Raw genomic sequence first — 14,155 nt, 5'->3', positions numbered from 1 at the left:
TACATAGTAGTGTATTGAATAGCTTCTCTCTTGTTGTATGCCTTTTCCAGATCGGCAAAACTTAAATACAGATCTTTGTTATATTCCCATGCTTTCTCAACTAATTGTTCTAAAGTGAAGATCTGATCTTGACAGCCTCTATTTGGCTTGTTCTTCACCAAGCTTTTCTTCCACAATTCTTCTCAACTGTTTCTCAAGTATACTTGCAAATATTATACCAGGAACACTCAGCAGGGAAATATCTCTGTAATTCTCACATTCAGTTTTATTTCTCTTTTTATATACGGGTACTATTAGAGCTCTACTCCAATCATCAGGAATTCGTCCCTCTGTCCAGGTCTTCTGAACTATGCAGTGCAGCCACTGTAAGACTTTTATACCACCATACTTCAGCATTTCTGGTCGAATATCATCTACTACTGTTGCCTTTCATCATTTCAAGCCTTTGATGGCTTTGCTTTTTCTACTTCAAGCATGGATATGTATTCCTGACTGTATGCCTGTTGAGTGTATTTTACCACTGTGCTATCACTAGTTGTGTCATTTAGCAATTTTTCGAAGTAATTACTCCATACTTCAAAGATATCTTTTTCTCCTGTTTTCATGTCACCTTTATCATCTCTAACTCCTATTACAGCAATCTTTCCTCCATTTCTAAGCTTCTTCAACAACCTCCAGTATATCTTACCATTTTCTTGATATTTATTTTCTAAGTTCTTGCCAAAGTCCTCCCATGACTTTTGTGTAACTAGTTTTACATAGTGTTTAGCTTTTTTACATTTGTCTCTGTATTTTCTAAGAGCACAAGCTGACTTATTTGCTAGGAACGTTTGATATGCTTTCTTCTTTTCCTTCACTGCCTCTTTAACTTCCTGTGTCCACCATGGAGTTCTGATTTTTCTATCCTTGCAGACAACTTCACCACATGCCTCTCTGGTTGAATCAATCAGGGTTTTCTTCAAAGTTTGCCACTAAATCTCCAAGGTTTGGTTCCTGTTCTCAAACTCTTTCATTTTTTATTCAATAATCTTTGTGAATTTTAGTCTATAGTTCACATCAGAGAGCTGCTCAACTTTTATTTGCTTTAAAACTTTCTTACATGTTCTTCTTTTCAATATTTAATTCAATTTTATCCTCAAGACTAAATGGTGGTCACTTCCAATTTCAAATCCTCTGTACACTCTGCTGTCCTGCACCAGAGAGAAAACATCACTATCAACAATAACATAGTCAATGAGACTTTTCTTATTCCTTGCCTCTTCTCTCCATGTGAATTTGTGCACATTTTTATGTTTGAACATGGTGTTAGTAATAACCAGTCCATGTCCTGAGCAGAAATTCAACAGGTAGTTGCCATTATTATTAGCTTTGCTCTTTTCTCCAAATTTTCTCAAAACATTTTTGTATGTCTGACAATCACTTTCTACTCTGCTATTTAGATCCCCAACAAGGACCAACTTTTCCTTTTTCATTGTGTCAGTAGCTTTCTCTACAGCCTCAAAAAATTCCTCCACTTCTACCTTAGTAGAGCCTTCTGTGGGACCATAGGCACAAATAAGTCTCATTGTCCAGTTCCCCATTCTCATATTTGCCCACATCACTCTACTTGACACTGTCTGCCATTCAAGAAGATGAGCCTCGTATTTTGTGTTGAATACTATGGCTACTCCTTCTTTTCCTTGATTGTCATTGCCTGAATATAACATTTTGTATTTATTGCTCAGAAAGATCTCACAAGTTTTTGTCTTTTTAGTTTCAGTCGCCTCTATTATGTTGATCTGGTACTTATGCAATTCCTCAGCTAGCTCCATTTCTTTGCCATTCAGGCTTTTTATGTTGATAGTACCGATCTTTAACTCTGGTTATGTTGAGTTGGGGTTTGTTTTCAGATTTGTTCCAGTAGCTGACTTTTCGCTGTTTGCCCTGGTTCCCTGGCAAAAACAACCGGAGCCTTGTTTAACCGGGCGACACCCCAGCTGGCATGAAATTTTGTCATGTTGTACCATCATTTGTAATTTAACTAATTAATAATAGTGAATTTTATGCAGTTATGATATTCAATTTTCTCATCAAAATTCATTTTCATTATAGTACTGCAGACTGTTATTGGATGCAAGCGCCTCATAGTTTCTGATGTGGCTCACATGTAATGGAGTATCATTTTCACTAGTGGCTATATCTGGCATATTCATAATTGAGTGCTTAAAATCCACAGCAAGCAAAACAGTTTTGATTGGTCTTGTTTATTTCTTGCCAACTATTTGCTATAAACTGTACTGTTTGTAATAGGTTAACTTTTGCACTGACCTCCTTACTAATTGTCAAAAACCAGTAAAATTTTTCTTGATTTCCATTGTAATTCCATATTCCAACTCATAATCAATTCTTAAAAAAATGAAATTCCATCCACATTTTGTTAGCATTACTGAACTGGTAAACTCTTCAGTCTAATCCCTTTAAAGCATCAAGAGCCCTTTTTCCAATAATGACAGCTTTCATTTACCAATTCCTGACATATTTGAACAGTATAACACTGTTAAACAATCTACTGCTTTCATTGATTGCATAGTTTAACAGAGAGTGTCAGAAGTCATGATAAAATAGCCTTGTTTTTGTCAGTATTGCAGGTGACATCAGCACTAACTCCATGTGGTAGAGGTTACTAGCTAGACCAATTAAATGGCATTTTGTCTCAAATAAACAAAGCAAATTCTTGTTATATTCTCATTTTGTTTTTGTTCTTCCAGACTTCTCCCAATAAAGTGATTCTCCCGATTAACAGGTGGACCAATTAATCAGAATATATTGTGATTAATCAGAATATACCGCATGTGTGTGTGTGCACGTGCACACACACACAGTATATATTCTGCTTAACTGGTCTACCTGTTAATCCACCAACTAAACCAGAGGAATAGTTATCAATAAAGCAACTTCAGGAATGCTCTGGAAAGCTGCTAACTTGTTTGCTTTAAAAAAAAATAGTGATATTAGTTAGAAATTGTATTAAAAGCAGATTGTATTGTGGTGTTAATTAGACTCGAGATAATTTTGTCCTTAAATATAAGTTATTTTGTACAGTAAGTTACATGGCATGGTATGTGGCACCAATGTGAAATAGAACAATGGCATCCAAATCATCACTGCTCAAGGAATTCAACCTGAGGGACTTTGTGAAGTGCAATTTTTTGCAAAATATACTTTATTGAAGGTAAATGGCTATGATTCAAAAGAAGGAATGGTGCGAGAGTGTGCTAAAAATGGTAGACATAAGAGGAAGACAGGATTGAGAAAGAGAAAGTAAAAGTGACGATCAAAAGAATAATAGTATGGAAGATGCAAAGAATGAAGAGTTGGCCATAATAAGGGAGACAGTGAACTTATGCAGAGTGCCACACAGGATGATGCATAAGGTACAGCAAATGTAGAACGTCTGGTGAGTAGTTCAGCTGAAAACAGAAGGAAAGAGGTACAAGAAAAAAGAAAGGAATACTTGACTAGGTGAGAAGGAAAAAGTAAGGAAATATTGTATAGTGACTATTACTGAGATAAGAGCCAACAGGCTTCACTTTGGCGAAATAGAATTTTCAAATTAACTAAATATTGAATCCCACATTATTTCTTAGCTGAATAAAAAACTCAAAGATAGGAAATCTAATCTAAGAGTTTCATGCATATAAAAGTTAGGCGAATCCAAGAGTAAGCCAACACGTGGTACATGCTGGGGCAACTCGTAGCCAAGGTGGAGTGAGCTCCAATCACTGTCCTTAGTATTTTCCCATAATGTAAAACACAACTCCTAGGAGATGTATGCAGTTATACATTATGAGAGAGGGTCACTACCCAAACTGGTTTTGACATTTTTTGAGGTCTCATTAGTGAGTAGGTAGACACAGATGTAAATACTGAGGTTGCAGTAGTGCAGAGCTTATTTCTTTACTATACGAGTTGCCAAAAGGTGCACTAATACAATTACTGAGATAAGAGCCAACAGGCATCACTTCGGCAAAGTAGAATTATTCAAATTAAGTGGATATTGAATCCCACATTATTTCTTAGCCGAATAAGAAACTCAAAGATAGGAAATCTAATCTAAGAGTTTCACATGTTGGCTTACGCTTGGATTCACCAAAATTTTATATGAAAGATCGGGCTGGTAAGTATGACAAGCTTAGGAGTTTGATTGGTTCAGTGCAATGGCATGTAAAACTGCAAGGGCTAGATGTTGATAGTGCATGGGAGGCAGTTAAGAAGTGTTTGCATGAGGCAACGGCTGACTGTATAGCTAGAGTCTGAATAATAAATCAACTAGGGGTTAAATGGATGAATAACACCATTAAGCTTGAGCTGCAAAAAAAAAAAAGAAACAACTATGGAGGGAATTTAAGGAGAAAGGTGACCGGCAGGCACATGAACAGTATAAAGCGCAGGCCAGAAGGGTAACGAGTGTGGTAAGAAAAGCAAAAATGGATTATGAAAGAACATTAGCCATGCAGGCTAAAGAGAATCCCAAACAGTTTTTTCGATATGTTGCAAATAAAAGAAAAAATGTATATGGCAGAATGATTTTAAAGAATGCCGATGGTAGGGAGGTAACCAAATCAGTTGATATAGTGGAATTACTGAGCGAGCACTTTGCAAGAGTATATGATCCAGGTGGTGACATTGCAGGAATGAATGAACCAATAGATTATACGGGAATTGTAGTGAATGAAGTGGAGGTGAATAGTCTATTACAAAACCTCAATGTCAATACTTCTGTGGGATTGGATGGTATACCAGCTCGTGTCGTACGTGAAGTGGCTAAAGAATTGTCAGTGCCCTTGACCATTTTATTTAATTTGAGTCTCGGGTCTGGGTTAGTCCCGAGGGGGTGGAAAGAGGAGAAAATAGTTCAACTGCATAAAGGAGGTTCCAAGATTGTTGTTGTAAATTCCGACCGATTAGTATATCAGGAATCATTGTCAAGGTCTTGGAGAAATTAATCAAGAGAAAAATACAGGATTGGATAGATGAAAATGGGATACTGTATGGGGGACAACATGGTTTTGTGAAGGGTAGATCATGCCTCAGTAACTTGCTCACATTTTATAACAGTGACAGCTGAAGTGGATAAGGGTAATGAGTTTACAGTGATTCTACTGCACCTTGCTAAGGCCTCTGACAGGATACCACATGGAATTCGAATCAGTAAACTGCAGCATATGGGGATGTATATAGGCTTGGTGAGATGGATAGGAGGGTGGTTGATGGAGAGATATCAGAGAGTGGTTTATTCAGGAGTAGAGTCCAAAAGACAGCCTGTGACTAGTGGTGTGCCGTAGGGTAGGGTTCTGTTTTTGGACCACTACTTTTCAATTTGTTCATTAATGATATAGGAAAGGATCTGAGAGGAAGTGTTCACTTGTTTGCTGATGATGCAAAGTTGGGTAGAGCAATAGTGAGTGAACAGGATGTCAAAATTTTGCAAGATGATTTGGATAGTTTGGAGGACTGGGCTAAGGAAAATGGATGTCAATTTAATGTGGCAAAGTGTACTGTTATGCATTTTGGGGTGAAAAGATTAGCAGCAGTATATCACATTGATGGAACCATACTCCAGGAGATTGATGAGGCCAGGGATTTGGGAGTGTTGGTGGATAGGGAGTTGAAGTTTAGGGGGCACATTGCAAAAGTGGCTAAATCAGCTGTTCAAATCACTTGGTTGCTGAAAAATACTTTAACAAGCAGAGACAAACAAGTTATTGTTTCTCTATGTCGAGCCTTGATAAGACCCTATCTAGACTACTGTACCCAGATATGGGTGCCAGGGTTTCTTCTTGATGGGGAGGAGGTGGAGAGGATCCAGAGATGAGTGACCAAGATGATAGCAGGTCATCAAGATCTCATAAGGTTCATTCCACATCAAGATATGGAATGAACCTTATGAGAACAGGTTGAAGATTTGTGGGTTGCAGAAATTGGTTGATAGGCAGAAAAGGGGTGATATGATTGAGACATTCAAATTATTGAAGGGTTTCCATAAGATTAATTCAGAAGATATTTTTGAGAATAGGACTGGTGGTGGGAGGACTAGGGGCCATATATGGAAGCTGGGCAAAAATGTGGTTAGCAAGGGTGTTAGAGCTAGGTTTTTTACTTGGAGAGTGGTGAATGAGTGGAGTAAGCTGCCATGACTATGAATGCGTTTAAGGTGAGGTATGATAGATACTGTGTGAATGTCGAATAGTTGTTCTTGACATGATGTTAGGACCTCCCTCGATGAGTCTGTCGATTCCCTGGAGTTGACCGTAATAATAATAATAATAATCTAAGAGTTTGCATGAAACTCTTAGATTTGATTCCCTATCTTTGAATTTCTTATTCGGCTAAGAAATAATGTGGGAATTCAATATCCACTTAATGTGTATATTGTATAGTGATTACATTACAAGAGGTGTGCAAAGATTAACGATGCTAACAAGGCTATTAGCATGCAGAAGGGCAAAGTGAAAGAGCTGATTGTTTGACTAGAATGAATGATTTGAAAGAAGATAAGTAAGGTATGAGGGAGAACATGAAAGAGCTACTGAAATTAACAAAAAAGAAGAAAGAAAGAGTTATGATAGCGAATCTGTTGCCATGTTATGACAGAGTTGAGTTGAGATGAGTTGAGAAGAAAGGGCTATGATAGCGAATAAGTCAATGCATAAGTTATGCAGGAGGAATGGTGTGGAGTGAGTTTGATGGATGAAATGACTTATACAAGGTGGATAGTTTGCATGAATAGATTTGATGTTTGGAGTCTGGAAAAAGTGTTGTTGTGAATGAAGCGAAATTAGAGTTGCAAAATCAAGGAAACCTAGAGCTATTAGGAAGAAGCTGTTGAGCAAGTCCACAGATACCACTGAGGCAATGTGCAAAGAATGTGAAAAAAATTGCCTAAATTAGTGCAGCTGGCAAGAAACCAGAATGGGATAATTAGAATAAAGTGTAAGGATAGTAGTGGGTCTACAGGGCTATTGCACTTTATGTGCACTAATGCCAGGAGCATTTGGAATGAGGGGAGAAGTTTTGCCATTGGTTAGTTTTTCTTGGCCAAAGGTTATTGTAATTAGTGAGACATGGCTGACAGAAGATGATGTAGTAAGTAGGATAGAATGTGAAGGGTAAAGTATTTTCAGGGAGAACAGAGAGAGAGAGAGAGAAAAAAGAATGGGGGGGGGGTATTGTTGATGATAGCTGATAACTGGAGGTCAGTGAAAATAATGCATTCAAGGATATCTGTCAGGAGACAGAGGGCAACTGGTATGAAAACAGCAGCAATAGTTGGTTGCTGCTATAGACCAGTAGATGTGAAGGATGATGCAGATAGTATGCATCGGCGAATAAGCTCAATAAGGAAAGAAATGAAATTTATGCAGTTACTTAGAATAATTACCTGAGGTGGCATGTGATGGAATATAGTACGGGTTTGAGAGATAGATCTAGTAACTGCATCGAGGATTTGTCTGTAAGCAAGATGGCTACATTGCCACCAATTGGTGAGAGATCATATGGTCTTGACCTGAGAAGTGGCTAAATGTGTGGAATTTTCAGTTAAGAGGGGGCATATGCGGAGTTACAGGGCTGGTAAGTATGATAAACTCAGGTTTCTTGAGTTTATCCTTTCAGGATTCTTGGAGCAATGCCATAGCATGAGAAATTGCAAGAGTTGGATGTTGACTGATGGTACATGGGAGGTGGTTAAAGGTGTTTGTGGGAAAGCAGATTGCATACCTAGAGTCAGGAGGATAAATCAAGTTAGAGTTAAATGGATGAAAAGCACCATTAAGCTGGAGCAACAGGAAAAAAATGAAAAATTTGTGGAGAAATTCAAAGAGAAAGGCAACCAGCAGGCCAGAAAGTGGGACAGTATGGTAAGACAGACAAAATCAGAGTGCGAGAGGAAATTAAGCAGTAGTGTACAAATATTTCAGCTAGTGATCTAAAACAATGACTAGCTTGGTAACATGATCCTTAAACTGTATTTATTGAGAACTGCAGCTTTCTTTGAAGAGATATTTCCCAATCTGCCTATAACTTCTAAATCTCATGTTTTCAGAGACTTTATTCTTTTGATTATAAAAAAAAAATTATTAATTATCAGATTATTGATAATTAATAATAATTATTATGCCTATGACTAGCTAAACCTTCCATGAAAGAGAACTAGAAAATGCTTAAGAAAATTGTAGAATGCAATTATTAATCATAAAAATCACACACACACACACACACACACACAATCATATTAGTAACAAAACAAGATTATTTACCTTGAGCGGTTACTAAATCTGGTACCTGAAAATGTAATTCAGTAGGCTGTGAGATAATACTAGAAGTTTCTGTTGGCTGTTCCTTTGTTACTAACATTTCATTAACTACATCAATATTTTTCCAGTTCTGTTCAAGATCTCCATGTTTCTTCTTCAAATGCCTCTTCAATGAATGTCGTAATTTTAATGAAATTCCACAGTATTTACATATATATGTGTGATTGCTGTGAAACATTTTATCATGACTTCGCAGCTGATGTTCCTAAAAGCAAATAAAATAATATTTTAAATATTTAGTTTGCAATTAAATTATTATTATTATCTGACACCTCCAAGGACTCATCTCAGCAGGGCACTCTACTTCACACCATCTCCCTGACTACTAAATTCTTTCACTACACACAACTATAATTATAATAAGTACATGGTTTCTACTGGTAAGTTATTTTAATTTACTCATTTAGCACTATTTCTTTAGGTAATCTTGTTCCCAGAGAGAAAAATTACTGGGAGAAAACAAAAGTTAAGCCAATGTACACACTTCCTGACCATGATCATTTTTGTTTACACTTGCTTAGCCAAAAAGAGCAGCTGTTTAAAAATTGTATATGTTCATCATGCTATTATGAATGTATCTAATATGTTTAGAGCTGAATAGTTTCATTCACTACCTCATTCTTGTGCCATTACAGCTATATGCTTTAGATCTTTTTTATTTTCACAAAATAATTTAAAAGAAATATGCAGATAATGATTGTGTAATGCATTAAAAGTGCAAAGGCAAAAAAAAAAAAAAACAACCTTACTCTGGATGAAAATTAATGTGTTAAGGCTGATTAGATTGATTCTCACTAGAATTATTCCGAAGAAAGAAGATAAGATTAAAGCCACCTAGAATGTTGTTTCCTTAAGAGTAGGCTAAGCTGTGGTGAAAGATTATATGCTTTAAGCTTACCATTATGAAGAGTAGGAGCATCTTCACTTACTTACAGACCTGGAAAGTAATGGGTAATGTCTCCATTAACCATTACTTCCTGGTATCCCAAACACTGTTTGTGATTTCAAACATAACATTGGCATGGATGCTTGTGGTTTTTTTAGGTGATTTTCACTGCCTGGTATGAGACTGCCATTCTGCTTACTGAAAGCATGAAAAAAGTTCAATGTTTGGTATCTAGAACAGGGTTTCTGGTTACACTAGTCAACAAATCAACTTTTTTTTGACTGAAATTAATTTAGGTCATGTTAATGTATTTCTTGGTGCCGAATAAATCTGCAATTTAAAAAAAATTCCATTAATATTATTATTATTACTAACTATTATTATTAACATTAGACCACCATGGAGTCAAAAGGTTCATCACAGGAAGCACACATTGTTACTTACGAAGTCCATCAAACCACGTTTTAATCTCATTCACCACACACACGCGCACGCACACACACACACATCATGCAATCCATTCGCTAACCACTTTCCATGCAATTCCAGGATTGTCCCATTGTTCTACCCTCTCCCCCATGCTATAAAAAATTTCTTCCACATTAACCCAGTAACAACCTCTTATCAAATTAAATGTCTCAATCATATTCCTCTCTCTTTCTCCTATTCACAAGGCCTTGCACCTTGCAAACTGCATTTCCACATCCAAAAAAAAACCAGTAACCACCTTAGTCAGTCTTCTCTGGACCCTTTACAATATATCTCATCACCACGAAAACCAGAAGACCAAATGCATACATGTTGCACTCTGACATCAAACCATTTTTTAAAAGTCTATATTGTTAACAGCATTTGATCTTTGTGCCACATGGCTTGTAGTCCTTGTATGTACTGCCATTGTTGTCTGTTCAAGACAAGAATCAAAAATTCAATAATAAAAAAAAAGAAATTCACAAAGCCAACAATCATGCAGGTACGGTAAGCTATCAAAAATAAACAATATTATACTAAAATGCATGCAATATCATCAATTATTACACAAAATAGACTCCTTTTCTGGAGCCCTTTACCAACCATTTACCCTTTATCATTTGAAGATTTTATTATTTTTCATTTATTTATTTTTTTGGTGATATGTACACTTTTCATTGGTTTCAGTAAATTAACAAATAATGGCAAAAAGCTTGAACATGAATAGAGACATAGTTTGAACCAGTCTTACATCAAGGAAATACATAACACCAACCAAGTTTGTTAGAGTTTACACTTGTCCTCAAACACCTCTGATTTTTTTTCATTTCTTTAATTTATCATTAAGAAACTTTTAATGTCAGAGGCTTTTAATGACTCAAACTTAAAAGTCAGAGGCTGCAAAAGTAGCATGAATGTTTTTTTTTATGTTTGTGTTAATTTACAAATGTTAATCATTGGCACAACATTACTCTTTGCATATATTCCACATACTTTCATTGCTTCAGATGTGAAATAAGGGAGCATGATAAAAGATTTATTTATTATTATTATTTTGTGACACCTCCAAGGAGTCCAAAGGCTCATCGAGGGAGGGCACCTACTCTACAACTCATCATCTCCATCATCTACACCAGTGATGGCGAACCTATGACACGCGTGTCAGCACTGACACATCTTGGATGTTGAAAAATATTGGTATTCTGATGAAAAAACTAATTTCAGTAATTTCAATTTATTAAATTAATTGTATAATATGAATTCATAGATTGTATATCAATGTCCTATTAAATAAATAGCCTAATATGATATGTATAAGTCACCATCTATGATTAAGTAGTTAAATTTATAATGCATGTATGCAAGTGGCACATCAACAACGTCAATATTTAAAAAAAAAAGATGTTTGACACACCTGGGTAAAAGGTTCACCATCACTGATCTACACCAATGCCATCAACTGCTCACCACCACCATTAGTATTTTCTGTCTGTAAATTGAATGTGTCCTAAAGGCCAATTTCTCTGTATGCGGGATAAAAAAAATCCGAGTTTTTGGGAGAAAAAACCCTGGTCCCTCTGTATGAGATAGGCTAACTCACCTTCAATTGAAAAAATCCACATAAAGATTCCTCCCATCACAATGAGAATCGAACTTAATCGAAAATATGGGCTTCTCAATGTTGCTCTCACATCTTGGAGAATTAATTTGATTCAAAAGATTTCGTAAAAATAAAAAGCGAGAACCAAAAATATCATGTTACAGATTGTTAATTCTTTAACTAATGTATCTGGAATTTCTATGAAAAACAAACATCTGATATCACTCTCAAACTTAGAATCTTCCATGAGAACTTCTTGCTATTTAAGATCTTTTGTTATCTGCTACAGAATTTTGCATTCAGTGTGAATAGGATGTCACTGTCCCAAAAAAACATTTATCATCAGCAAACCCCACTTGATTGAACTAAATAAATTACACTATCACATAAGAGATCTGAATTTAACCATTATCTTTAACAATAAAACTTATTAGCTCCAGGAATGACAATTTCTGTTTTCAGAAACAAAATCCTTGTTTATTTTTTTGATACTACGAGTATTTGACTTCCTACTATGGCCAAACAGTATGAAGGCAACTTTTGAACAAGTCTAACTTGATGGAAGGAACAAGGTACAAGCAATATCATTGAATATTTGTGATTTAAAAGTAGTTCCATTATTGTTAGGTATACAAGGAGGATTTGCAAAACAATGTTGATTTTTATTTGTGCTTAAGAGATAGCAAAGCAAGGATAGAAAACATTATATTGAGAAAATGTGGCTTCCCTAAAAAGAAAAAAAAAAAAGAAAAAAGCATTATATACCAGCTCCTTATTGACCCAAGGAAAATATTTCTGCTACTGATGCATATTAAACTGGATCTCAAGAAAAAAACTTTGTTGCATTGGACAAAAATCAACTTCCATTCCAGTACCTAACTGCAAGTTTTCCCAAAATTTCAGGAGAACTTAAGATTTGTTGACCCTCATATTAGAAAGTATTAAATACCCAAAACAGCCATTGGATAAAATATCAAATAATTTATGCTTCATATGCATGTTATTCTAATATTATCCAAATGCTATTCCAGTTTCAATGGGCACTTTGCATCCACATATTTAGTGATGCGTAAACATGTCTAAGGTAGGTATTACAGTAGTTTAAAAGAAAAATTTTAAAAAAGTCTCTCTAAAATAGAAAAATCCTGGAAATTGCTTACAGATATTGTTAAAGAGGCTCTGAGCAGCAATAAAGCTGAAGATTATAAATTATATAGAACTAGTTAATCAACCTACATTCTTACCTGTTTTTTTTTTTTCATGAAAATTTTGGTGCAGTAGTAGTAGGGTGAATTGTTCTTGCATTACATCATGATAACAGAGAAACAATACATACCAGAAAAATGCATGCTAATATAATAGGAGGACTAGTATAGGTTTCTTCAAAAACAGATAAGTGAATCTTTTAAATTTCACGTGTATTTTTAACTTTTTTTTATTTCATCGTCATCAAATTCCTGACATATACCCTCAAGGGATGTACAGGATAATATGATAGCACTACATGAAAAACTTACATCATTACTAACTCCCTATCAACAATTTTCCTCCAAATCAATCTGTTATCCATCAAGACTCCAGCATGATCAGATCTTATATTTCTGTCTTCTAAGGCACTTTTTATAATATCAATCCACCTATATCTTGGTCTTCCTTTGGGTCTTTTTTTAAGTGACCATACCACCTAAGATTAGCTCTATTAACACATTCCTGGATGCTGCTAACAATGTCAAGTTCTTTCCTAATATCCTCATTTTTAATATGATATTGCCACTGATGCCATCTGTTCATGCCCTAATCTTTCTTAGGACTCTCATATGTGGTCTCTAGTCTTTGAGGATGTGTTTTATTTCTAACCTAGCTCTCAGATCCATAAGTTAAAATTGGTTTGAACACTGTCTTGTATACAGCTAATCTGGTATTTTGACTAATTTCTCTCTTATTCCATATAAATTTATTCAGTTGCCTTCCAACCATACCCATTTTGTTGATTCTGTTGTCTATTTCCATATTTAATTTATTGTCTTCACTAAAAATTGTGCCTAAGTAGCTGAAATGTTTTACTTATTCTATAGGTTCTCCATTCACAATGCAGTTGATATTTTCAATGTTTCTGCCTATTTCATGATCTTTGTCTTGTTATTGCTGATATTTTTTTTCTTATTGTAAATGCAGTAAAATACACAAATGCTTATATTCTGTCTATTTATATTCCTTTCCTAATTGACAATCGTTTTTCATCTTTATCAATGAAGAATAAAGTGTAAGGATCCAAAAGAGCTCACAATATTTGTTCTTCTTCTTCTTCTCTCTCTCTCTCTCTTTTTTTCTTTTTTTCAAATAGAATTTTTTCAAATATTTTGGATTTTTTTTTTTTTTTTTTTTTAATAGATATTATCAGTTGTAGTGCAGGCTGAGTGTAAATCAAGTTTTTGAATTAAGCCCCTTGAGATGCTGAACTTTTTATTTTAGACTGATTTGAGTTGCTGCATCTCTTGGAGAACTAGGACTTGGAAAATGGTTAGGAGTTAAGTGTAGTGTGGGAGGATGAATGCCATCATTCCCACAATGATTATTTCAGTTACAGAAGAAGAAGAAGATGCTTAGATAAGAGTGGAAAAAAGTGTAGAAATCATGAAGATTGTCCCATTTGGTACTGGAATACTTCTAAAGGACACAAGGCTGAGATTGCCTGGGTGAAGGTTGATCTGTAGAAAAGGAATCATGTGCAAGATTATGGTCAACAAAATGACATGTACAGTATTATTTGGAAATAAAATTAGTTAAGAAAATGTCCACAATAATGAGAATTTTCCAGTATTCTGGTTTGAAGATGAACAATTT

The 14,155-nt window shown here is 35.3% G+C and overlaps 1 protein-coding gene across 1 annotated transcript in view; it reads right to left on the bottom strand.

Annotated features, from left to right (window-relative positions):
* Positions 1-14,155, bottom strand: part of LOC150107482 (uncharacterized) — a 378,606-nt gene that overhangs the window by 19,407 nt on the left and 345,044 nt on the right. The window contains exon 14 of the mRNA XM_090391332.1: positions 8,298-8,559. Coding sequence (XP_090247458.1) covers positions 8,298-8,559 — 262 coding nt within the window. The remainder of the gene's footprint in view (positions 1-8,297; positions 8,560-14,155) is intronic.

The sequence above is a fragment of the Typopeltis vanoorti genome, chromosome 4 (assembly GCF_054136105.1).
Source record: "Typopeltis vanoorti isolate ZY-2024b chromosome 4, IOZ_Tvanoo_1.0, whole genome shotgun sequence".
NCBI lineage: Eukaryota > Metazoa > Arthropoda > Arachnida > Uropygi > Thelyphonidae > Typopeltis > Typopeltis vanoorti.
This window is presented reverse-complemented; position numbering and strand designations above follow the sequence as displayed.